This window comes from Spodoptera frugiperda, chromosome 3, assembly GCF_023101765.2.
Source record: "Spodoptera frugiperda isolate SF20-4 chromosome 3, AGI-APGP_CSIRO_Sfru_2.0, whole genome shotgun sequence".
Classification (NCBI taxonomy): domain Eukaryota; kingdom Metazoa; phylum Arthropoda; class Insecta; order Lepidoptera; family Noctuidae; genus Spodoptera; species Spodoptera frugiperda.
The window spans coordinates 6,555,959-6,583,865 of NC_064214.1; the positions used below are offsets into that span (position 1 = coordinate 6,555,959).

General features: G+C 37.4%; 1 protein-coding gene across 10 annotated transcripts in view; it reads right to left on the reverse strand.

The window, feature by feature from the left end:
* LOC118273999 (protein sidekick-1) overlaps positions 1–27,907 on the reverse strand; it is a 138,161-nt gene that overhangs the window by 60,962 nt on the left and 49,292 nt on the right. For all 10 annotated transcript variants that reach the window (XM_050705680.1, XM_050705676.1, XM_050705667.1 and 7 more), the window contains exon 2: positions 21,308–21,511. In XM_050705680.1, coding sequence (XP_050561637.1) covers positions 21,308–21,401 — 94 coding nt within the window. In that variant the 5' untranslated portion in view covers positions 21,402–21,511. The remainder of the gene's footprint in view (positions 1–21,307; positions 21,512–27,907) is intronic.

Below are 27,907 nucleotides of genomic sequence, written 5' to 3' on the forward strand. Positions count from 1 at the left end.
GGAATTTGGAAGTTATACATATTTTCAATTTGTATTCAATGTTTAACCTACTTCTGTTTGATGCTGTCAGAGATTCAACAATCTGACCAGTATGAGGTCAACTGCCAGATAGTAGAAGTGAGATGATAATTGCTCTGTATAAAATGCTGTCATTCAATATGATTGCGTCGCTCCAACTTAGTCGGGTAAAGATAAGGAAAATGTTTGTTTCAAATGACAATGACATGTTAAGGTTAGTTAGTTCAGTTCAAATAATGAAAAATGTACATTTCAGAGACGATCTAGTACAGAGAATGACGTAACACGTTGGTCTTATTACGCGCGGTGCGGCCGCACAACTGAAAATCAGGAACAAGTTATCACCGCTCCGCATTACTCAGAGCAGTGCCCACTAATCACAGCCGAGCATGCCGCATCCATACAGCGCTGTATCAATGCCGCACCGGTGTCGCATCTGTGTCGCATCTGTGCGCAGCTACCTGTGCTCTGTGCTCTACGTCTGTGCGGTGCGTCATCGAGCCACCTTTGTGGAGTCATTGGCGCTTTGTGGCGTGACGTCATCGCTTTGTGCGCGCCCCACTTGCGTTGCTTTTCCACTAGTTCGCTATAGAAATGTCCGCGATAGTTTCTGATGGATGTCAATGGATGGAGGAGTTTCGAATTGATTGTCTGTCCCACTCCGCTACTACTCGTCTCGTAATGCATTCTTCATACACTATTCATCATTTACTTTTTACAAAATCGTTAAAAGTTAATGATGGACGATTTTAATTGAAAACTCCAATAAATACAATTTCCTGCAACGATTTGGGCTTCCATCCGAATACTGTTTAATCAAAGGACGAAGTTCCCTTAAGTTTAACGTTTCCCCTTTTTTATTTCTCTCCGAGTCGTTTGTTCTCTTAGCTTCTAGAAACGGCAATTAAAACAATAAATGTTTATCGTTTCACCGAAACCCTTAGAAAAATAACTAATTTCATTATTAACGTACATTTTATTTCAACTGGTCCTATATTTTAAAATAGCCACGAATTAATTTTAGAAGCAAAATTATTTATTTACGCAGACCACACTACTATTTTAATGAGCCAAAAAATAAGTTTGTGTTCAGAGTACATTATTTTATCTGGTAGACTAATTAGTTAATCTATTTACAGGCGTCTGCAAAATATGAACGAGTGTTTTCTATAAAAGCGCGCTCGTATAAAATCCAACAAATCAGGTTACTACAGATGTCACAGAAGGGAGCGCCTCGTTGCCAGCGGCCGCTAACAAAACAATCAGCCGTCATTCCAGTGTCATCGCGCTCGAAATCCCGTCACTTCCAATACACGCCATCATATCCCTGACTTGCACTATTGTTTAAATCAGTTTGTATTCCATTTCCAACCCTGTACGATTAACAACCCTATGTCGTTTGAACAAAGTTCGAAATTGTTCGTCGCTTGGAATATAGTGGATTCTGTCAGTTTGTCGTAAACGTCATCCAATAAAGGCCGGTGTAGGATTCCCTGCAACTACAAAAGTTTCACTCAAAGAATCTCCGTCCCATGGTGTACTCGTATACGTACATACATATAGTCCCAATGTACCCTGTCCTGCTACTAATCCTGTTAGCGTTAAGTCTGGTCGCTTATTTCACTACATTCTGACGAGATTCCGTTTGACATTTTACGGATTTGTCTTAACAGATTAACAGAAAATTATTTTAATTACAGAATTTCCAAATATTAATTAAGCATCGTTTTACGTTAAAGTAATAGTTAATTTAAACAATAAAGTGCAGGATGAATATTAAATTGTAGAAGTGAATATCCAAATATAAACAAGCAACATTCATAATGGTATTACGGAAAAATGCATTGTATAGACTTTCAAAAGTAGATTTTTAGTCAAAAACTTACGTATAAGTGGATGATTTATCACAATTTCCTAATGTCTTTGGACAAAATTAATTTATTTCCTGTATATAATAATATTAAGGAAGACACACGGACGTCACTCGCCCACCACCGCAGTAAGCCGGCCGTCACCGCGTGACACTCACGCCGATAGCTCTGATCACTCGACTCACAGCTCCGGATTAACACCAAGATGTACACCTGTCTGTCTGTCCGTCTGTATGTCTTGTCCAGTTAGTGCTCGCCTGTCTTAGACGCTACGGCTCTGTTCTGCATACAATTATTCTTCACACCTGTCTCCCAGTGAGATAGACAGAGACAATAGAACGCCAAATGGCTGTACTGTTAGACAAATTTAAGTCAGGCAAAGAAAGGTTAGCATATTATTCTAATAGGCGGTAAATCTTGCTTGTATATACTACATTAATACATGGTCAATACGTTGTATAGAGATTGAGGTAGCATCAGTAAAAAAATGATAACACTACGCATTTTGCTCGTACTATGTGGTATTCAATATAGATGGTAATTTCCATTCCTGAAAAGGTTTTAACAAAAGATTGATGTTCCAAGTACAATGGACATTCCGCTATCGTGTAGTGATATAGTGAGCTAATTCAGGTCATACCGTGCCGAGTGACGTCATGCGTTAAAATATCGGTGTTGTTAACCCACCGCGCACCGGCCGGCTGCTAATATTGCCGTGATTGTCACCGCCCGCATCGAGTGCACGAGGCTGTGCATTGTGTGCGTGCACATACAGCCCGGCTCATTTGTGCACGCTGTTTGGGTGCACCAATGTGCACATGTGCGCTTAGTCGGACACCGACCACACTGGCGATCAAGGCATACGAAATTTCAACGTTTAGTAAGGATTTCTTAAATAATTCAGATAAATATATTAGCTGTTTAACATTTTTTGATAGTACTTTAGGATTTGTTAATGTCCATGTTGAAAGAGTAATACATTAAAATACATTCATATTGTAATCAAGCTGTGTAGGTACTTATTGAATTCTTTGAATGAAACATAAATTCAATTTTAATTTGATTAATTCTAGGAATTAGGTATTTCTTTTATTAAAGTTCTGAGCGTTCAATAGTGAACTCTGCTACTCAGAACACAAGCTCCAATAGGTATTTACGAGTAACTAATAAAGAACCGCATGTAGAAGTGAGGCGCGGCGTTGCCGGCACCTTAATACCTTCCGCTCATTTTGCAAATATCCTTCTAATATGCATACATATGTATAAGTAATTATGCCAGGTAAGGCTCTACTTTGAATACACATTATGTAAATGTATGTTAAAAATTCCTACACTTACACACACTCACAGCTCACGTGTGTACAGTATACAGGATGTGTTACACACATTGACGGCAGTGGCGATGTGTGTGTCAGCCACGGTGTTATTATGGCGTCCTGTATGTCAGGCATGTAATCACACACAAAATCAACATTGTTTCAAGGTTACGTTTGGGAAGTTATATTTTTGCTTCAAAATATTATACACTATATTACAATTTATTTTTTTCTAGAAGCGTTTTAATGTATTTTCCGTGTTTCAGCTAAAGATTTCGGTAAATAAGCTGTAATGAACACAAACCATGAAAGCGGTACAAATGAACTTAGTGTAAAACTATTTTGGGAATTGATTCGGACACAGCCAGTTGAAATGTGCTTAGGCCAGACCACACAATATCGGGGCCTTGGACCCAGGCCAACTTTTAATGAGTCCACTAGTAAATTTTACACGTAACGGAATAACTAACGAGTGAAATAATGCTACTCGTAATTTAACTAGAAGCGTTTCTAACTGCGATCTCTGTTCTATAGTTAACGTTTAAACGACCGTTTTTAAATGAGTATTAGTGGTTAGTTATTCTGGCTGCGTTTATAATGAAAGGAGCTTTAGCTGAGCTCTAACGTTTTAATTAGTATCATGCACCACACCGCGCTGCTAACACCTGTGTTAGCACTAACACACCTCCATACACACAAACAAGCCTAAACTGAGTTCTATGTGAACGTAACTAAACGTGAGTTACAACATTTTTAATTTGACAATAATTAGGAAGAATCAATACGTTGTCTTAGCACAACAACGCGGTGACAGCGACCCAATTACCACGTGAGGCGTACAATAATATATTGTGAGTGATCTAAGTAAACACTTGTAGCGAGAGATGTAGTCGGAGGCCTCGCGCGCGCCGTACAAACCCACATACATTAATTCGGCGACAATCAACGCGGAAGGGTATAAAATTTACACAAGTACTAAACGTCACTAAAAGGCTCCTTCAGAATCCGGTCCCAACTCACTGTTGACATGTACCGATCTGCATACAAATTACTCACATTCACACTTGGATACCATACGAAAACTAACCTGTGTCATCAGATAATAAGGCTCAAAATCCGTCGTAGAACTTTGTCAAAAGTTATGTTCTGAGACCTTGTAGGTATGTCATGCGTCAGTTGACAGATGTTGAGTTTGAACTGCTCCATTGTTGTTTGCTGAAGAGATTTCTCGTTAAAAGTGGAATTGGTTTTGTTGCCTAAGACCAACAAAAGTGCTGGCACTAATTGGCCTAGACTTTGATTGCTCGGGCACTTTGTAAGGATTATATCTGGAGTGCGAAGCGACTGGCGGTACTTCTATTGTCAGACGTCGGCTTGTTTCTTGAATGAAATAAAAATAACTTCAATAACTGCTTCAAATCAACAAGCACAACAGATCAAACGTTCAAATTCTAATAACAAATTTCTAATAACAGAAACAAAACATTCAAAATTACAGCAATCAACGTCGGTAATTTAAATGAGTATTTTATCATGAAACCTTTACGTTGGTACGGGGCTCGCGGCAGTAAAATTGAAGCCGGATACTAGTGGCCGCAGCTGTAATTGAGTTTGTTTAACATCACTGTCGGACTGTTTGCACGTCCTCTACGGACGTAGCGCTCGTAGCACTCGTAGCGGACGTAGGCCGTAGCGTGTAGCAGCTGTGCTACGCCATGCGCTAGGCCAAATGTATGCGTAAAGAGGGATTCATTGTTGTGATCGCCTCGGGAATGGGCTCGTGTACATTTAGAATTGGTGATTCGAACTTCTGTATTTACCAAATGAAGAAAAAAAATAAGCAAATGGTTATTAAAAAGTAATAGTAAACAAAATTTTCAGACACATTTTTTTAACTTCTATGGCAATTTGAAATCACTAAAATAATACAGATATTGTGATATAACTCCCAAAGTAAATCGTCAGTTTGAACAAAATCACTTTGTTCATCAGTAACTAGAAACATCCAAACATCCTCGATCAGGTTAGCCCTTTATTTGTACCAACACAATTGGATTGTACCGAAAAAAGATCGATACAATAAATAAATTGTGTTGTTACAAACAAAGAGGAAATCAACACTCGATGACTCTCAGTCTGAGTGCTTTGGAGAGGGCTGCTGTAAGTACCGGCAGAAATAGTTGCAAATTCATTCTGATTTTTCATGCCGTGCCTTTAAGTAATTGATTTTCATTTGTTTCCAACTTTTATTGCTATTCAATTACATTTTATTGCATTCTGAATGTTTTCCAATATAATGACGACAACAGTTTTCGATAATGAGTTCTTATATTGTTATAAAATAGATGATTTAGTTGTAAATGCTTTATAGAAACTTGAGATTGGTCAAAGATAGAATTATGAACCAAATATTCGTCCAAGAGTTTGACTCTTTTACTTTATTTATGTATGCTCACATAAAATTCCATATGAAATATTTTAATTGTATTTATATTTAATGAAACTGAACATGTTTATCATAACCAATACATTAAGTTGTTGGACAGTTACAATCCATTGCTCATGAATATTTATGTAAAATGATAAATTATCTGTCTTTCCATATTAATATGTATGAGCAGGCCACTGTAAGTTCTGAATCTTTCCTACGTTTATGTACTCATACATACGAAATTTTATTTCATACAACGTTACCAAAGAGATTGTTATTATAATATAATGGATTTTATTTATTAGTTACTTTAAAAAAAAGATACTGATAGGAATACGTAATGTCAACTAAGTAGCGAATAAAAGTTCTGAACTAAATGATGTACATAGATAGTATCGAGTGGAAAAGATATCATCTAAAACCAAAGTCCCACTATTCCAAGAAGAATAAGTTAAGAACATGTTAGCCAAGAATATCCATTGTAAACTCGATCCAAGTTTGATTGGTACATGCAAAGTACTAAAACAAGAGTTCATACAAACTGTCCCTCTGCTGATACAAGTTACTACACTTTGTGAACTGTTCTGATCGTCCAAATAATTTGCTCCGGCGATGTACTCGCAAATGTAGGCTGTTACAAAGTTTTGGGTCTCGTATTATCAATCTCACACTTGTATCTGTACTTCGGAAAGTGGTTTGTATCGATGATTTGTTCAGTACACTATGTAAATACGTCGTTTCATAGTAGTTGTATTATATAATTTTTAATCCGTGAAATGAATGTACTAAGTCTTACTACTTTTAAAATATAAAATAATGTATCTTAATTCCTTTTCTTATTAAACTACTTCAAAGCACTTAGTGCCCATTTGTTATAATATAGTTTCTTGGAAGCCTTATACACAAAACTAAACAAAATTTCGCAACGGTTAAAAGGAAATCCTCACAACAGTTTCCTTGAGAACATAAAGAACAACCCTGAACTCGGTCCAACTTAATCTGGCAACATAAAAATCTTATAAAATTTTCAGCGCGAGCATCTCGCCGTAAAAAAGATTGTAAAAGATAAAGGATAGAAACGATTCAATTATAATAATTAGTGGATGTTGCCAGGTGTACCCGCTGCGGGTATACCCGCCTGTACCCGCCTGTACCCGCCGGTACCCGCTGTACGGACGGCCGCTGGGGCTTGTAATTACTCGCTGTACACTTATTTAGGTGAAGAAAGAAGGCTATCGTTATTTTTTGTTGTACACCGTTTTAAGAATATTGTACTGTTACTTTTTATTCAGTAAGTTGAGAGAAGTTAAATATTGATTGTTTCAATATACCAATAGATATATTGTACAGGAGCCTACAACAATAAACACACACACAACTGCACAGACCCACCAACGTGTGCATATAAACAAAGGGGAACGTGTGACTTTGTGCCGGCCATTGATTAAATCGTTAAATACATCGAAACGTTATAATTGTCGTTCTGTTTTTGATAATAATTGGCGTCGGCCGGCGACATACAATTTATACCACTTTTAACTGCCTGATGGTGCGAATAACGCGGTTATTGCGTTATAGTTACTATAACTGCTCACCATAACCGTTAATGTGAATCGTAACGACTCTAACTGTTATTTTTATTGAAATTAACACTTCGCTATCTTATCGGATTATCTGTAATATTTAATTTCTGCCAACTTGTACTTCGCTTTGTCCCTTTTCGTATTAATTGTTTCATTAATGGCCGTCTAAGTAGCGTAATTATTTGCCAACAGTTAATTGAATTGTAATGACGTGACGGCCCCGAGGGGCGCGCCCTGCTTTATGTGCGCGAATACAACAATGGAAATTACATTCCTATATTATCCTAATATAGAAAAATATTCGTTATGAATACATTTCGATATTGGGAGAAATAATAGAAATGCGCAAAGTTTATATGGGACTTGTTTTTATGGGTCAACCCAATGGAAAAATGTAGTTCACTTATTTTTTTAAACCCAACTACGAGCAATTATTGTCTATTAGCCTGTAAAAACAACGTATAGATATGTGGGGGACATTTTATAATTTGTTTATAAAACCCTTGCCATTTGTTTGGCGTCGCGTCTGACGGAGTAAGCCGTGGCAAGGTGACTCCACTCGATCAGCTGTTGACCTACATCCACATGAGATAATGCGACTCAGTACAGCTCCCTAATGAACCCTCTAATTATTTCGACGCCCATAACTGGGGATTTATTGACCAAGAGGAGGATTGTGGGGGAGTACATGGTCTATTGGGCACCCCTTGTAGTGTTTAGTGGGTGTCTGTTAATGCGGTCATAATAATGATGTGTAGTGCGTTCGATGGGAAGCGGCACGTGCTCCGCGATAGAATGTTCTATGTATTATACAATTAGGTACACTTTACAACAAATATTTTCCGTGGTTGTTGTTATGTTCTATCTTTATGTTTAGATATCACGCATCGACAAACTGATCACGACTAACAACAAAATATAAGCAAAATAACAAACGCACCGCCATATTATTTCGCCACAAAGTTTTCGTATTTATTTTATACGAAAACATGATTGTTGGAATTTAATACTTTGTGAGATTTACTTTGTACAAAATAAACATGAATGAAACAAATACGATACAACGTACGTTTCGTGCAGTATCTATTTTTTCTTTAAATAACAACTCTAAAATATAGTCGCGGGCTCCCGGCGGAAATTCCTCGCGTTAATTTCGCCAAAATAAAAGCAAAACGACATCGGTTTAATTACGACAAAACCCAGTGGTTTGGCACAAAAACTGTACTAAATTAGCACGTGAAGTATGTAGAGGTGGTGTTTTGTAATTTTTTCCTTATTCGCGGTACAATTTGAATGAATACTGTGCAGGGGAGAGTTGTATGAATTAAGCGCTCATAATTTTTATTTTTAGTGGCTTTATTCGGCACGTTTTATGTTCCTAAATATTTCTCTATACAGAGTGTGAAAATACAGTCAATTAGTAGGTAAACACGACTAGACGAGTATTATTTAACTACAAGTACCCATGTTTACATTTAATTATAAAAAACCGTGTGCGTGTTAGTTTAGTCATTCGTAATACTTTATAATATTGTTTGTGGTAAAAATACTATTACAGTTTATTTCCTGTGCTATGTTAAACTACGAGTATACAGTAACTTCAGTACAACTTAGTGTTTCTTGGAAATTCTAGACCAATTATGTATCCAACTATAGTGTAGAATTTATTTCTAGCTTAACAAGCTATTAAGTAGTTACTTCTACATTTTCCATTTAATTTGAACGTTGTTCCACAACACTCGGTTGGCTCGTAAAATTTCCCGCCGCCATCAGACATCAACGCCTTGCATAAATATTTTACAAACTACACGAAACTTGCGAAATTTAACTCAATCATGCAGAAAACTTCCTCCCAGTAACACAGCCCGACACTAAGTGAAGAATTACCTCCCCTAACTTGTTGGCTGGTTAAAAAGGGTGTGTTTTCACTACAGCCGAAGTTTGCCGAAGTTAGCCGAAGTCGCACGATTGCTCTATGGTACCTCGGCGCCGTGACTTGACTGCACTTAACATTTACTTTGACGAAAATTGACATCCGATATCTTCGTTGAAGATTGTAGGTTTGAGGTTAATTTTATTTTCATTTTGCTTATTTTAAGTGAGAAGCTGCTTAAGATCATATTGCATTTTATTGAATTAGATGGAGCTTACATTGGACACTGGTACATAACACTTATTACAATAAAATAGCTTTGAAACTGGCAGCGTCCTACAAAATACATTATCGCGTTATGCCATAGCTTAAGAGCGCATAATTGCACCATTTAACTCGTTTATAGCACTTGGCACAAGTCGCACTTTAATCAAATAACGTAGCATCATACGCCGGTAATTTATCGCGCGACCCCATAATTGGTCCCCACACTTCAACGCTAGAATGGAATCACAATGTACAGAGTGCTACAATTAGTTTTATTCACTAATGCATTTACATTACTAATTGGTGCGAGCTATGGTTTAATTAATAACAGGGATTACTGTAATATACTGTTTCGTTGTTAGTTCCATCATAAAATAGTGCTCGTTTGTTGGTTAATCAATTTGTTGTTTTGTTTCAGATTGCGCACCGAGCCACACATCCGTGATAGTGACGCTGCGCACTGATCGAGCTTAGTGAGACAACATTACGATTGTTCATGAAAATGAATCAGATAAAATAATAATATTGACTTTTAATTTTCCATCTCCCAATTTAATATCACAAACGTTTAAAAAGCTACTCTCGAACGTATACGTTTCCCATTTCCCGTATCAAGTGACACATTAATGTCGCCGTGGCCTTGAAATCGAATCCCATAAATTACGTCCCTAATACCATTCAAAACCGGTTATACCCCGATTTCCCTATCCCAAACATTATCCTCATTAGTTTATCCCCCCATTTCCCCCATCGCCATCATTCAGTCGTCGGAAATCGCGACAAAGGATCTTATGTTAAAGTTATCCGACAGGGGGCGTGGCGTACAGTTACTTTCAATTGCCAGCGGCCTGTATTTATGTGTGCACTAAATAAATCCGTGTAAGTGGTATTTGTGAGGACATGTTCCGCTCCACATCAAATGAAGTTATATTGCGCGGGGCTTGTTTGGCTGGCGGGGCCGCGGCTGCCGCTACATTGTCTTGTCATCTCCGATATTAGCACTGAATACTAAAACATGGCTTAGTTACACTGGAAATTTGTAATGACACAACCGCAGTACTACGGAGAGACAACACGTTGACTGATTTCATTTTCATGAGTTACGACTTGTAGACATTCATTATAATATCTTTCAGCGTGGGCTTAGCTATCGACGAGGCTTCGCGTTTATTTTTCAATAATTTAATATTCATGTAACCAAGCCGCCAGTAACAAATTTCAAACTGCTAACAAGCATAACATTACAAAAATATTTTCTCAGACAATACGTTACATGTAATGTAGCGTACTTATCATGAAAATAAGAATTTTTAATAAAAATGTTTTAACAATTGTTAGCACTTCGTAAACAATTTCCATATGGAGAAGTTTGCATGATTTCAGCGTAATAGGTTGTAGCGATGTAAAGCCGGTAACTGACGAGATACGCCAGGTTCCCGCCCGGGCTTTTTATTAAATTGCTTTAGCAGGCCGGCGCTCGTGGATCCAGCCTCCTTACTGTGCAACATTCAGCGCAGAAGGTGTAGCGTAGCACACTGCCCTACGATATCATCGCGGTCGGCTTTGGACACATGAGTCGAGTTTGAACAATGTTCACATTTGACATAACATATCTATTTCCTTTACTACAGTAGATATACTCGTACGTGAAAGTCAATATTCATCATCGTCACCTCACTTCTGTACTTTGCTAGACATAAACCAATCTAGAAGTAAATTTATTCTAATGAGTGATTATCTCCATATTGAATTTCTATCTATAGTCCACACACTATTGAAACTTCTGCTCGATTCAATTGGTTACGAGCGTGTTGTGTCCTCTAGTGCTCTTGTGCTTAACGACTTGATAATTTTTACATTATTGACTTTTTACAAATACAAAGTTCAAAGGCGAGCTTGTTAGACACATTATGTACGTACATGGGTTCTTTTATTGCTCGGCACGATATAATGACGCTTCGCAGGAGAGATCTAATATTACACGATATTACATTTTATATTTATTTTATTTATTTTTGAGAGTGACAATCATTGAGATAAAGAAACATTATTTTAGTTAGTTTTATAATATTGTAACCGCCGTACTTAGAGTCATTTAATAGTTACGTAACTAAGTCCTTAGCAATTATTTTTGGAACAAAATCGTTAACAAGGATTAATTTAAGTAACCATTAAATGTCTCTGAGTGCGGCAGTTAGTCTGTTTTACTTAACAATTATTGTAAATGATAAATATTGACGCATTATTATAACTTTATTCTGTCATTTACCCTTTACATTTGTATGATTTACGAATGTCCAAAGTGCTTGAGAGCGATAATTCACAGAAGCAATATTTGTGGCGCTGCAGTAAGTGCGACAAATACATACATTCCTGAAATATTGCGTTCCAAACGTTCTCACATAAAGTGAAATTAAAGCCGGAACTCAACAAGTCATGCTTTCACTTAAACGTGTATTTGCAAAACTATTTTCCGCAAGGAATTTATTTTACAAAGTTAGCTGAATAAGCGCTTGTTGCATGAAATACACGAGGATTTCTCGAGCGGTGTCGCGTGGACAGGGTGTCATCCTCTAAGCCAGACTTTGCGTCGCATTACCAACAGTAATAATATAAGCGACCGAGCAATGCGAACGTAAACCTTACACAACAATATAATATATCGCCCGATCGAGGAAAACTCCGCGCCGTGTCGTTTGAATTGAAAGGAAATTATTTATTTACTCAAAGAACATCGGAAATTAAATCTAGTGTTGACAGTGTTGTCTTACAGCAATCTTCGATCTCAATTTTAATGTTCCGGAGATATTTTGATGTAAATAAAATTACCTACGGCACATTCAAATGAACTTTTATTTTTAAACACAGACCCTTGATGTTGTACGTTTTATTTATATGACCAACGTTTTCATTTTCCCCATACATACATATATATACAAACAGGTAGGAAACGAGTTTTTGAAATCTGTTGAATTTTTTGCAACGCTAAATGTAAGTCAGCCACCCACTGAGCAACCTCTGGGTACTTAGCAGGCGCGGTAATGGAAAATAAATTATTAAACAAGGCGATGATTACGAAGGTTCCCAGCGAGCAGCCTGCAGGTCCACGGGCAGGACATGGTAAATGACTGCCATAAACCATGTTTAATGATGATGAGATGCTGTACTCATTATACATTACATTATTTGCACACGAGTATGTGTTTTAAAAAGGTACTTGCCTCATAAATACAAAAACAAAATAAAAACAACATAACGTTTTTAACGTCAAAAATAGATCACAAAGTCGAGGCTTAACAATTTTAATTGTACACAGCGTTACAATTTTATTGGTGATTAGTGAATTCAATACACACGACACGATGTCATTTATTGAGCAAATAATGAATTAATAAACTACTTAAATAGTTATTTATTTTATTGTGTTCTTATGGCTTTCTTCGAGAACATCCCCAACCACTCCCACAAGACATGATGTGGGCATACATTCGCTACTGTATACGATCGAGGTCAGCAGTGCGCGCCACACGCCGCGCCACACGCCGGGCCACACGCCGCGCCACACGCCGCCCCGCCAGGAAACACTCACATGTCTTGCTCCAGAAATGCCCAACAGACCGCACACAGCGGTGACAGCTCGGCACACGAATATGTATAAATACGCCAAACTATATTCAATCGAGGATTATGTTAGCAACCGAGTTATAATAAATGTAGATATATAATACATAGCTCGCACCGCAACAAACAATTAAAGAAATAAATACAAGTATCGTAGCGACAACTAACGTCTACTCCATTTTGAAACGTTTCCATCTTAATCGCTCACTTCTATTTGCTGAACATTTCTATTTCTATTTGTTTAAAGAGTGTCCTAATGGACGCAGGCCCGGCCGACCTCTGGCCGACTGTTCTCAGACAAAAAACAAATGAAAAAAATCCTTTGTTTTAACAGGCTAGGCGCGGAGACCGGCTAATTTTTATTAGGGATCAGGCGCTGTTATGAGATATGTACCTATTTGTTTACACGCTTATTTTGTGTTTTTATTAAAGTCGCTCTAAAATATAATGGAACCGCCGCCCCAGTGCCTACACCGTTATTTATGTTCACCTCCCGGCTCGTACATAATGTGACGCATGTCGAGATACATGTCATTAAATTGAGCTCTTAGTGCTTCAGACGAGAACGACTTATTACGTTACAGATCCACTTATCTGTTTTTAATACATGTTATTTACATAAAACCTACTTAAGTACTTGTATAGAACATAAAACGGGGCTTATTGTAATAAAAAACATATTTGGAGACATAGTACCGAAATGTTGTTTACGTCGCCCTGTTAATGTAGTTCAGTCAGTCACCGCACCTAATGCTGGTTCACATTGCAGTGAATTATAATTATTTCCGATACATTAGGCACAGTAATTGTTTGCTCTCAATCAATCAGAAATCATTACGCTAGTATTAGCAGGAGCCACTGACACGGACGGCGCTGGGTTCACATTAAAACGGGCGTTCCGCGAACATAACAAAATAGTTTAAATTCCCATCTATGTAAGCACACAGTAGGCAAGGTAAACAATAGAAATCTGTTTATGTGTGCAAACGTTCGGCGTGTTTACATATTAAATAACGTTTTGGCAAATATCGCGCTCCATCTCCGGGAGTATAGTGTTGTGCCAAATATTGCGGCCCCCGTGTATGCGCATAATTTTACGTGTTTTTGTCGAAACCTGTAATACGTCGGTACGGGGACGTAAAGTGACATCCCTATTTTGGCTGGCACCACTAATGTCTTAGTGATGATGTAGAAGCCTTCCTGTGGATGTAAACATCACCATTTGATACTCATGCATGAGATAAAGTTAAGTTTTGTGTTTACTAGAAAGTTTGTATTATGTGAGGAATAAAAACTTACATAATCATCTAATATTATGGTTATTGTTTTTTTATAAAAAATGCTTATTTTAGTGAGTTCCTGGAATTAACAAACTCAATATTAACCAATTCTCCATAATAATTATTAGACCCAAATTCTGGCTCAATAATTGAACAAATCTACGAACATTGTTACAATGTATGAACAATATTTGTCGAGTCATCGCGAGGAAAACAGTGGTTGTGCGCGTCTTGCTGTATAATCAGTTTAGAGGTTAGTTAGCATTCAGCGCAACACGCGGGGAGCACAACTGAAGGTTACGGCCTATTAACTCGTTCGGAGCGATGGCCCCAGAACATGTCATTACTCAGCCACTATTGCCAGCCGACGACTTATTCCACGACGTGATTCCCACCAGCCTTCGCGTACCTTCGGGAGATGTAACTCGGAGTTAATAGTTTGGAAATAAGTAACCATCCAAATACCTTGCCATCAAGAACACTGCTGTGGGTACTCACGAATCTGTAGCCTGTTCTATGATTTCTTTTTTGAAACACAATCTGGCATTTTGATTAAACTGTACTATATTAATGTACAGTCTACAAAAAACCAATTAAATAATTCACATCTGTGTTCGTTGTACCAAAACTCCGTATATTATTACATAAGTTAGTTCGTCCATACTACTCGTACTATGGCGCTCATTTCATTTATTAAATTAATTTGTTGCAAATGACTGAGTAAACGAGTATCTTTTTTGCTTTGTCAATATTACACTGTACTCTAGTCGTAGAATTAACAGTTTCAATATTCTCATCGTCCGCGCTGTGTATATTTTTTCAAAATAAAAAGAACATATTTTTTCCGTTCGCGAGATGGCACCGAGAAAGTTATTTGTGATAAAATATGCGGAGATTGTAAAGTGCGCTAACATTTTACAGAACGTCGTGTCCTCAGTGAGAGAGTATTTTATTTAGTAGACAGCACTTTATTTCGTCGACTGTTGCTCTTGAATTTTTATTCGGACGCTCAGGCAAACTATTTTAATGCAATGCCTCAATTTTTGGAGTGCGGCTTCCGCTTCGGAGCAATGAAAGCCTCATCAAAATCCATTTGGTAGTTTTTGCGTCATGCAACAAATGGCAGACGAGACGAACAAAAACCCCGGGCCCGTACAAACCACACATGAACCGAGTGCTCTCGAATGCCTGTATTTATTATATTTACTGGATAATGGGAACATTCTCGGTTTTATAATTCTCCTAACGAGTTGGTTAATTAACACTTAACTGGAATTTATTGTCGTTGGGAAGAACCTTAGATTCTACCTAGCCTAAGACTACAGGAAACTAAAAACTATTGTTGTGGTAAACTGAAATCCTACAAATATTCCAGTATCAAGAACGAGACAACATTTCTTTTTTGTTTGTTATAACTCATGGTACATTTACTTCCATAAATATATGTACCTAGTACAGGCACAGTATAATTGTCACGACTTCATGACGTACATACAGACAAGGAAATGAAACACCGCGCTAGTTACACGATCGCCTTGTAAGAGCACTTAGCTCAGAAGGCATGTCTGGCTGCGGGGGGCTAATGTATCCAATGCTCACTAAATGTGAGAACAGAGTAGTTAGCTCTCGATTCTGTTAATTAAGGTACTAGGCATGCCACCGGCCGGCCAGGCATGTCGAGAAGGCTCATTTTGTACCACTTGTTTGTGTACTAACAAATACCGGGAAACTAATACTCGTACATGTAAGTAAATGCACCAATAACGATACAGTAGGAAAGAGAAAATTCTGTATTGGGACAAATTAAATACTTATATAACCACATTACAGGCTTCTAGGAAATGAAATTATTTTTGAGTATGCCATATTATTGCGTGTAGCTATAGTATTTAGTCGCACGTTAAAAAACGTAAAATATCGTGTGGTTGGCTTTCTGTATATTAAGACATGTTAACGTACAATTGAATTAACCTGCCGCTGCTGGTGATGGGAGAGGTTATATTTTTAGACAGAATCTGGTTGTTCCCGACCACCGACATACATAGGTATACAGGGACCCGGAAGTTTCGTCAAAGTTTTCCTATATGAGTAATATAGGAATCATAGATTCTGATTAAGATTTCAATAAACTTAAAATAAAAGTTTTTATACAGATACGTTTTGAATATAGATCGTATCGTATAACATGTATATGAGTGTAAAATGTTAATAATAACTCCAATATACTATAAAAATATTACGATATAATGTTTATTTACTACTCAACCTATGTTCGTTCACAAAACCTAGACCAATATGAACAGGTTATAGTTACTTGTGAGACATTCTCCTGAACATGAGATAATTTCGACTAGACAATAGGAGGAGGCTCGATACAGGACAAAGACAGCCCACACGGGGCTAATGGAGCGTGGCACGGACCTATGTTACCGTGTACCGGCCGCGGCGTGAACTACGCCAACACTTCCCTTCGACGTGTTCATTGTATTCTAACTCACTTGTACTTCTTTATACGTCATTGTTGGATACTTTCATTAGTAAAGTAATGTGAGAAAATCCTACTAATGTCTTAAATGTGAAAGTTTGTGAGTATGGATGTTTTTTACTCTTTCACGCAAAAACTACTGAAGGAATCGGGATGAAATTTGGAATAAGAAAAGATTATGGTCTAAAATAACACATCAGATTTTTATTCCAAGGGCATGCGGGCAAAACCGCTGGCAGAAGCTAGTCTGTTTATAAACTAAATATTGTACTTGCTTCTTTTGAATTTAACGATTAAGTTTTGAGTGAAAAGTTAGAGAATATCACACGGACAACACCGGGCGGGATTACAATAAAATAAAGGTGCGCGATGAAGATTTGATTCGAATTGAAATTTGCGAGTAGACATTGCCAGCAAGATTTAATGTAAATTGAATAAAGTATTAAACTTGTAAAATTTCAAAGAAGTTTGAATTTAAAAACGGCATAACTGAGAGTAATAATGTAAGTTTTTCATCAGATTTCTAGCTAAAGTTGTAAGCAGATTAAATTAATCTCGTGGTGTTTATCAATTTATAACCGCCGGAGTCATTGTCGTCAAGCAGGTCATTGACCCGCTGATATTTCGAGTTCTTATTAACTTTCGCAGACTGTTTGACTTTCAAAGAACGCCATTCGATAATTAAAGTGAAAACACTTTAATATGAATTGAATTCAACTGTGAAACATTAATTTGTTAATTATTTTTCACCTTTTGCTTGTTGATAGAAACCTTTTCATTCGCGTGTGTAATTTCGTTTCCAAATTATTCGTTTCATTAATTCGTAACATTGAAGAGTTAATTAAAATATTTAAAGTTAATTGATCAATGTTTCAGTTACATAACGAGATTTGTTGGTCGAGTACTGTGATTGTAAAATCATCGAGCAATGTTAATCGATGCTCTCCACTGGTTATGGATCAAACTAATGTGGTGAACACAATCTGTCTGTGTATATATTAATTGTTCAGTTGTAATTGTTTGCACGTGCTAGTCCAGTGTAGGTACACAGGTACAGGTATCTCAATCTTTATTTTCCTCGTTTGAATCCCATTACAGCAGAAAGTACTTAACAAATTAATTCGGAAACGTTTTCTATTTTCCCGAAAAGAATCCAATGATTTAAGGAAAACAATTTCCTTAAATCCCTTCACTGAGTATTTTATAAATAGACTGCACACACGGGGCGCGGGGTGCGGGGCGCGGGCGCGGCGCGGGGGGGGGGGTGGTCGCGAGATGGACTCAAAGGTTCCGACGTGTACAGGACACTCTTTGATCTCAAACTGACCCTCCTCTAAGCAGCTCACTTCAACGATATTATCTTGTGTTTTTTCCCCGACGACGATTTACGACGTAAATGAATACTAAAAACTCTCAGCTGAACGTTTGTATATTCTCAACAGTTTATTCAGTTACAGCGCTACAGTATCGCGGCCCTGAATTAAGATTTTTTTTTTAAACAAAGACTTTGCTCTAACTTAATTGTTTCGTATCAAAGTGAAGTTGTTCTAGCATATTGAGGAAGGCTAATCCATTTTCAATCAAGTTTTTTAATATCATAACGATTTCGCAATTTTTATTCATAGCTGTGTCTGGGAGTTCGTGACTGGGTTCGAATACAAGTCTTTATTGAAGTCGCCATGGTTTGTAGTCTGTGTTGCTGGAGCTGTGTGTATTCATTCTCGCACATGTGACACACTAACAAACATTTCACATTTTTAACCGACTTTTAAAAAGTGGAGGTTCTCTGTTTAACCTGTATGTATGTTTTAACGCAATCATCTCGTGGTTGGCTGAATCGATTTTGATGCGGTTTTCAGCATAGTATTTTTCAGACTTAAGAGAAAGTTCTATTGACGGGTTTGACGTGGCTTAGTGACCTGGTATTTGTAAGTACACATTAATCACTCCAGTATCCTTATTAAATATCAAGCTAGGATTATATTTCTTTACTTCATTTGGCTAAATAATTTTGAAATAAAAAAGCTAATGTTGATAAAATTTTCTTTACGTTTTGTTACACAGATATTCATAAGTTACCCGCGTGTGTTCTGCGGCCCGCAACGACTCTAGTATTCGCTCAATCGTCCATTTCATTGCCTTAAGAAAATACTTTTATATTTGTACCATTTTTTTAGATCAATTTTAATATTTCTATTATTATTTGATTTCATTGTGTATTAGGAAAATATAGTTTCAATTGTGAAATGAAGAAACATAGTACGCAAATATTATCATGCGCTGTGTAATTTAATAATTGTACAATGAACATATCCATTGTGTCTCATGAACTAGAGTGTACAGATTTAACCCGAGCAATCTTGGCTGACACTTACACAGATAGCAGTAACGTGATTATCTGCGTGGAATCTCTCCAAGTTGTTAAGTCGAAATAACATTCGCTTTACTTGAGTACTCAACTTAGGAACATTCTAGAAATATACTTAAAACTCTCGTACAATGTTGCTCGTAAAAATATTCAACTACGCGGTTATTTTGTTCCTCTGGGAATGTACGGAATCGCGCATAACTGGCGATAGAATTTTAAAACTACATTTTTCAAATGAAACATTTGGTAAGTTTCATAGTAACACTTAAATAATGTAATAATATGTGGTGAAATTGTTCTCAAAAACCTTGCGTGTGGAGTTGTAATACGATAACTACACCGGTCCTCTATACTTAAGTAAATGTAATTGGTATCTAATGAATGATAATGTTGTTACGGTTTAATAATTTTGTAACGTGTTACAACTGAATACGTACAAATATACATATGTACATATATGTAGTACGGTTACGTACATTGTACGCAGAAACAAACATTGTTCACGATTTACTCGAATCTGATATCCTGGTCCCGGCTGCGGATGTATGCGCGACTTTTCCTTATTATTCTAATTCCGTTAAGTATTTTATTTCGCTGGTTCTAATCTGCGCGCGTGTAAAATATCGCGTTACCTTCACTGAAATGTTACGTTATTGTTCCATGAAAGTACTGCTGCCTTTCTCGGAACACAGCGCCGACGTAATTTGAAAAATATTCTGTTTGGTTGCAACTCATATAATACCTAGAATCAGCAACAAATTTAATATCGGTTCATTTTAACTCGTTTCGGATTACGATTGCTTTTTATTATTTTACGTATGAAGGATTCATTGAAAAAATGTAAGTAAAATTCAATATTGTGATCCGAACATTAATTAAAAATTTTTACTCGCAGATAAATGTTGGGAGTCCATAACCGTAGTGTACGGGCATCGCGTGACAATAAAAGCGTTCGTTTTGTATCGCTGCACACACACAGACACACATTTTATTTCCTTTGTTTCCAATTCCGCAGTTCTCAATAAAAAATGTTTTCTGCAACCCGAAATCGCTGTACTCCGCGTACTTACCATATTCTCAATAAAAAATCACTGTGAACAGGTTTTACACGATTCATTCCATTCGATTGGCGCCGAATGAAGAACGAACGGTATCTAGCTCGTACTCACTCACTCGTGCGAGATTCCGCGGGACACTCCAATGTCGGGATTGATCCGCTCCGATTGATATTGCTCCCTGTCAAGGAATATTTTTTGCTCGTCTTGCTCATCATCTATGATTGATATGTATCGCACATGATTTGTTACCAATGTCATTCAAACATTCCACGAAACGTAACTTCTTTCTATTTCGATACGGTACTTCCAATTCTAACTATTTTTTTATTTATTTTCTCGATGGTATTTTTTCTTCAGGTAATGTTTAATTTTTTTGTATTTTACTTAAAAATAAATATTTCTAATATTAAAAACACGGTAAAAACGTTGCAGATTACGCAGAATGAAGTTTTAAAACTTTCCGAAGTAAATAAAAATATATTTCAGTGCTTCTATATTAACTTTGTGTGAAGATACTCAAAGTAGAGATATTGTTATTTCATACATAAGTGCAGTATAACCCGCGAACTCTCGCCTCCCCCCCCCCCTCTACACGGAGGTGCTAGACAGTAACATGGTCGCGTTTACTAGCATTTTATGTTAAACCTCTGCTCCAGTACGAATCCACTTTTTTCCATCTCATTCAGAACGCGCAATAGAACGTGTTTTTTGAGATATTTCCATTCTGGATAGTGGGGTCTTTGTTTTATTTCCCGAATGGAATAAGTTATGGCCGGGTTTAAGGGAATATTTTAGTGAAATTCTCAGCGAATATCGCTAGTTTCTTTATCTGCTCAAGTTGCAGCTATTTCTGTTCAAAACTTTGATAACTTTTTAATATTTATTGCACGAGGGCTCAAAGTTATCACGTTGTTGCTTTGTCCCGAAATATAAATGAAATTAAATACATTTAATGAATTATATTTTAAATGATAAAATAAAATGTTGCTCAAAAAGACAATTTTGTTGACACATTATAATATCATACTTAAAATGATTCATATACACGAATCTATAAGAGTCGTGATTTTTCTATTAAGTAATTTCCGACTTACTCATAAAAAACTCATAATAAATTGACATGTATAAAGACTTACCTCCACTAGGTATTGACGCGGTAGTGGCAACACAGAAGCAGTGCAGCAGCAGCGAGAGTAACATCTTGGTCGTCATGGTAACGCGGGCGCTCATGTTGGCCTCATGGTCGCCGGTACAGCCCGCTACAGCCCCGCCTGCCCGCTCATTTCACCTTCATCCTCATTCTGCGCTCCTGGTACTCACATCACTGGCTCGAGGGGATCCTGTAACCATAAATTGATATTTTTAATATATATATTTTAAGTAACAAGTCAGATTTTTAATAAATTCCTACAGAAAATAGAATTGTACCGGATTGCAGCTTTATCCACTGTAACGTATACATAGGACTCATACTACTGGTAAATAGTAGATGTTACATTGTATAAATTGTTTAATTTGAAAAGAAATATTTCTCTTCAACTTATTTTATATGTTTCTAACACTTTTTTGTATAAATGTATGTCTTTTTTTTTAATATAAACTTATATCCACTCCTACCTAAACCTTCCGGGAATAAAAAGGCGTAATGTATGTACGTTTTTTGTATTTTTGAGTTAAATAAATATTATGTTTAATAACATTAATTCCGTGAAGTTTTCTTTGTATCTATTTTTTTTAACAAATACATGACGTGATACAATATTTCAAAGCAAAAACAACTGAAACGTTCCAATTAAATACGAATATAAAACGTTAAACAGCAAAGCAAAAGAGATCTCAGTACTGATTGCCATTCTCGTTCATGATCACCTGTTTAGATATTTGTATAATTTAATGAGTACAAGTGTATTACCAGCAATACTCATAGCCGTAAGAACAAAATAAAACCTTCACGCCATAACTCATGATAACTGAGCGTAAGCAGTGCCCTGTGTCTTGTGTTTACACTGTACGCACTACAGTGTGTGGGCAGTAACCGTAGCCTGGCTGTGAGCAACTTGACGCTCACTAGGGCTAATTGATGACATTCCTTGGTGCTACATACTTAGTTAACTCAGTACTTAACAGCAAATGTTTGCAATATCGAGATTAAGAGATCTCAGTGCTGATCGCTATATTTGTTTATGATCACCTGTTTAGATATTTGTATAATTTAATGAGTGCAAGTGTACCAGCAATACTCTATAAATACCGCAAGAACGTAAACATAACGTAACTGAGGTGGAAATGTTCCATAATAACTAAATAAACATCTCTAGCAAAGCTATTTATAAGAAATGTAGTGTTTCATTTATATCGAGTCGAGATCACCATCACTGGGTCACGGGGGATTGCGTGAAAAATGCCAGCAGTACATAAATGTACGGCTCGGTTAGACAAGTTATATTAAATTCATCTGTATTCAGTCCCCCGCGGCGCCGCTATCGTGCACCGTGGAGTATACACACAGCTTATCCCAGAAGAGCAAACTAAAATAAAGCTCGATTGGCCTCACTCGGTGAGTCGGTGTACACAAACTCCAACTTTCCTACCTGCGCTTTGTTCGGCTCACGACATCGTTCCGCCAGCACCTATCAATACGCGATAAAATTTTATATCAGCCTTCTCTAAAGAAGCTCAGAAAAATCTCTATTCTCCTAAAAGTGGAACGTCTGACGTGAAAAATAAACGTTGCAGCGATCGTGTGCAGTTACATAATTAAATGAGTCAGTGATTTGGCACTGGATACACTCGTGCCAGAACTTTTTAGAAGATAACTTCAGGAACACGAGTGTCTGCTAGTTGGCTGGCGGAACTGCGCTGCGGTTCACTGACCGACTCACACATATGTACGTACATACTGTGATAATAATCTGAAGTGCCTATGTAAACTAAATGTGTCATTTGTACAAGAAGTTTGGATGAAATAGTAAACAATAGTATTTCCTGTCAGGCTCATTCCTTGAATCATTTTACCTATTAACTAATTACTAGGTCAGAGTATCACACATTTCTTATATTGGTAGAAACTCGGATCTTCCTCGTACTACGATTTAGTAAAACAAAGTAAATAGATCAATTAATTAGCAGTAGTAATAGATAGGTACCTGGTGGTGGCTGCAAGATGGATGGCCACCACACCTCACTACCTACTGGAGGAGGAAACGTTCCCAATTGAAACTTTGTCTTTGGAAACTTTGTAATGTTTGTTAACTTGTTGCCTTCATATTGTTTATCATTTAAAAGTTGAACAAACTTAAATCACAAATGTTTATCTCTACATTAGGTACCGACTAATCACACGCTACGACGTTATACGAGTATGTCCGCTGTAAACACGTAATTTATCGAGGAAACAAAGACGATCGTAAAACAATGAAACGTCCATTTGTACATCGGGACAGAGCATTACCTGCCCATAACATTATCGACGCCATAAAGATCCTCGTTGTACCAAATACGTATAGCAAATGCTCGCAATTTACTTTATTGCAGTCTACGTATCACAGCCAGGACTCCGTGAGCTGTCAGCGCGCGTTCCCCGGCCCGTCTCTCCTGACTGTGATACGCGCGCGGGGGGGCGGGGGAGGTCAATGTCATCTGGTTGTAGATATAGGTTTCGTGAGCTCGTTCCGCGACAATTTTTTTCAAGCCAAATTCGGTGCACGAGATCTCTATTTGTCAAACATGCCCCGGGGGGCGCGTTGTTGCCGTCGAGTGTCGCCATTGCCAGCCTTCTAAACGAGAACTGGGCCATGGTGTGGCATTACCATCCATTCTCGAGATCCCGTGCATAATGACACTGTGTGGACCCTAATTTACGGTGGTACATACTGTATCTTGAACCAAATAAAAGGGAACAATTACGTATATTGCTCAAGTACATAGCAAACCGACACAACATACGTCACTGGGAATCAAATAGTACTCAGGGAAAATAACAAGAAGAAAACACTGGGTACTTTTTGTAAAAATATTATTTTCTTGCAAAACTTAGAAGTATGGCTGCTCCCTGGTGGAATTTAAAAACACTAACATTTCTTCTGGAAACTTGAGTCAGAACGAGATACACAGTTTCATCTGTAAAACAATTTATGTCCGGCAGGCAACGGGCGTTTTTATCCAGCGCCCGCTCCACTAATTAGTAAATGAATGTTTTAGTGGAAAGAGTTTGAAGTAAAGTCTCCTTACGCTAACTTTCATTAGTAAAAGTATAATTAAAAGTTGTTGACCTTGCTCATCGCACCCGGTTACTTGAAACTTGTGCGGTGGGTATAACTTTGAAATTAACGTACCTAGGACCTAGCTGTTCGAATTCATTGACGTGTAGTCTAGAGATTTTTCAAATAATGCGTATCCAGCCATAAGTTGGTCGAACCGAATAAAGTTTTAATTTTGTAATTTAGGTACAAATTGCAAAACTTCGGTGACACAGACTGAGGTAAATACCAGACATTTGCGCGTAACGCAGGTTCTGCTGGAACTATTCTCATTTGCGTTTCAATTTTCAATTTTCTTTGCATTAATGCCACAAATGTATTTTCCACATTAAGTAGAATCTGCTTGATTTAGAATCCAATAACATTCTCTCGCATTAAGTCGATTATCGAGAAGATACACGTCTTGAAAGCCATTATGAGCGCAGTCAAGTTCTCGTTCACTTAGTACGGGGACATTAATAATGTGAAACTTCAAAGCCGGTAGCGGCTCCTTTGTCGCGCTGGAATAATTAACATAGTTCATACGATCGATTCCTAATACATCTGTAACGTATTCATACATCGGTAATTCTTTTCATAATTAATTGATAAATATTTCAATTTAGGTTTTACTTAGCAAATTAATGGATCTTGTGAATGTTTTTAGATGAAAACTAAATCGTACCTACTGAAAAATATTTTCAACTACAGCTTTATTATTGAAACTTATTATGTATAAGACAGATTCAAACAAGAAAGTTTAAACGAAGTCCACATATAAGTAACGTATTCATTTTATTGTATTTACTAAGAATTTTCTCTAACTGTGCGCGAATACAATATTTAAATGACATTGCAAAGGTAATAAAGGTTATGTTAAAGCAGCATTGTGTTTATGAAGAGACCGACACTATAGGCTTCGTGTTAAAATCAGTATTAGCAGTGTTTGATTTGATACAGTAGACTTGCCCCTTACAATCGGGGATGGTTAAAAATAATATAATCTGAGTACAACTCCTTTGAGCTCTATCGACTTACCTTTAAAGTCATTAATTGATGTTTCGATTTGTATTACATGTGAGTAGGTTATGTAATGGCAGTAGATGAAGCAATCGCTTTGATTGCAATGTTAGCCAGAAACAATAACGCAATTAGACATTGAAGTGAGCGTCCTGACTGAAACTAATACCGTGATTGTGTCGCACCAGCCGCGCTACACTGATGACCGCCGGGAGGATTGTGCGATGACCTCCTCAATCCCTGCCTAATCTCTATCCCGATTACAATCCGACCGGCCTATTTGTACATTAAGTGGGCCTCACCCATTAGTTTCAAGAGGCTCGTGATTAAATCGATCCGCGACTGAATTTGGCACTAATCTAACAATAAATTTATTTCACACGAACTTGTTGCAACGCAGTAGAATAACTCATTTTAGCTTATTGACTATTGTTTGGGGATGGTTTATTTAAATAGCATCAAAATTATCGCAAAAGAAAAATGTGACAATAGTGTTTATTTATTGTGACAAACAGATTAAACTAATTGCAAGCACATTATAAGGCTTTAGCTGAGTAATAAATCTAGTGTGTCGTAGGTATGGAACACATGTTTTGCAGCTGTGCGAGCAGCAGCAGACCAATGTGGCGAGTCAAATCACATTGCGAAGCTTAATATCCCGACACGGTTTGCGCTGAGTCGGACGCGTGCCAAAGCCAGATTATTGTTAGTCGCCAGTGGGTCTTTGCACCAATCGCCACTTGGCACCAGCCCCGTGCACACGACTGCTCTTTATTTTCATCTGTCAACAACAATTTATAAAGTTCCTAACTGTAATAATGAAACTGTGCTTTACTCATGCCTGTCGCCAAACAATGCATTTTTAGTCGGTTCTGTGTTACAATATAACGAGCAAACACTGGTTATTGTATGCACATTTCACTGACGGCATCACGATTACAAAGTAGAACATGTAAGCCATACCAAACGTGTGAATAAAACCATTAAAGCAACAAGAACACTTCACTTTAGCGGTGTCCTAGCGTTCATTAAAGGGTGGAGTACCTCAAGGCAGCGTAATGGGGCCGCTGCTTCTCCCCCTTGTTATCTCATACGATGCCTCCTTTGTGCGACCGTATTGTATACACTGTTACTTGTATCTGTCCTGTTAGTTCTGAGCTCCACCTGCAGCGATCGTTAGGACCACACGGTTACCGCATTGTTTGTATTCTACAATTAGTTTAACTGAACTGTTTTCAGTTTGTAAGTTCACTCGTACTTCGTCTGTTTCTCTTACAGATTTAATTTTGGCAATGTTCAAATTATCGTGTCCTATATTTGTTCACAACTTTGCATGTGTTTGTACTTCAAATGATCTTTGATATTAATAAATCCTTAAAATGTTCGTCCTAGGAGGATCGTTATGTAAACTGATCGTCCCGTTTAGGTTCAAATATCAAAATGATTGCAATTAAACTATTTGGTTTCATAATGCGTGTAATGTGGGTGAAAAATCATTTAGTTTCTTTTGACATACAACAGAATCAAATACAATATTTATGTAGATCAAACAAGACACATTAATAAATCACTTATGTATTCCAAGTTTATGTAAACCAGACGTAATATTTAGAAATTAAACAGCGATTCCGTTTAGTATTCAACATTTAGTTTAAATATTCATCGGCCGGCAACCTCGAGCGGTGCAGTATTAATCCGATCACAATATACGTAGAAAATACGGAATAAATCTCACCGCCATCGGGAATTCCATCAGCATTTCATACATTTAACATCTGTTTCCATTTCATTGACCGTTGCAAAGAGCATTATTTCCGACAGACTCGGGCGAACATTAACACCGTACAGATAAAATTATTTCCAAGGCGCGATACAAGAGATGATGTCAATAATTTATTATTTTCGTTTCCTTTTAAAACGATGCCATTAGCGTTCCGCTGAGTGCTCCCCTCTCCCTCTCCTGGCCGCCTGCGCCGCTGCTGAAGGAAATGTTCTAGGACAACCCACCGCGGCACCGCTACCGTGAGGAAGTCTAAATTTTATCTTGCATTAAGTAAATCGGCCTTTTTGCGAGTGGTGCTTATCAAATTTCTGTGTGTACCCGCAAATGGTGAAGATAAATGTATGTTTGATCGGGTATCATCGCCTACAAGTCCACAAGTCTTTCTTTTGTTGCCAACGTGAGTAATGATGATGAGTGAGTAATTTTCTCACCGCTTTTTTCATATTTTGGTGCCTCACTTGTAAAACATAATTCTTTTTTTCTGTCAACAATATGCCTAGACGACATTTATTTTAAATGTAATCTAAATGGCTTACGGCCGACCACGACAGAGAACCATTTGAATGCGCTGCAATAATGTTTGGTATTTACAAAAGTGGTTTATAAGTGAGGAATTAGTATTGGCCGCTGAATGGGTCCATATCTCTGGTAACTGCATTACCCGATAGAAGTTCAGCCACTGAAAGAGAATCCAA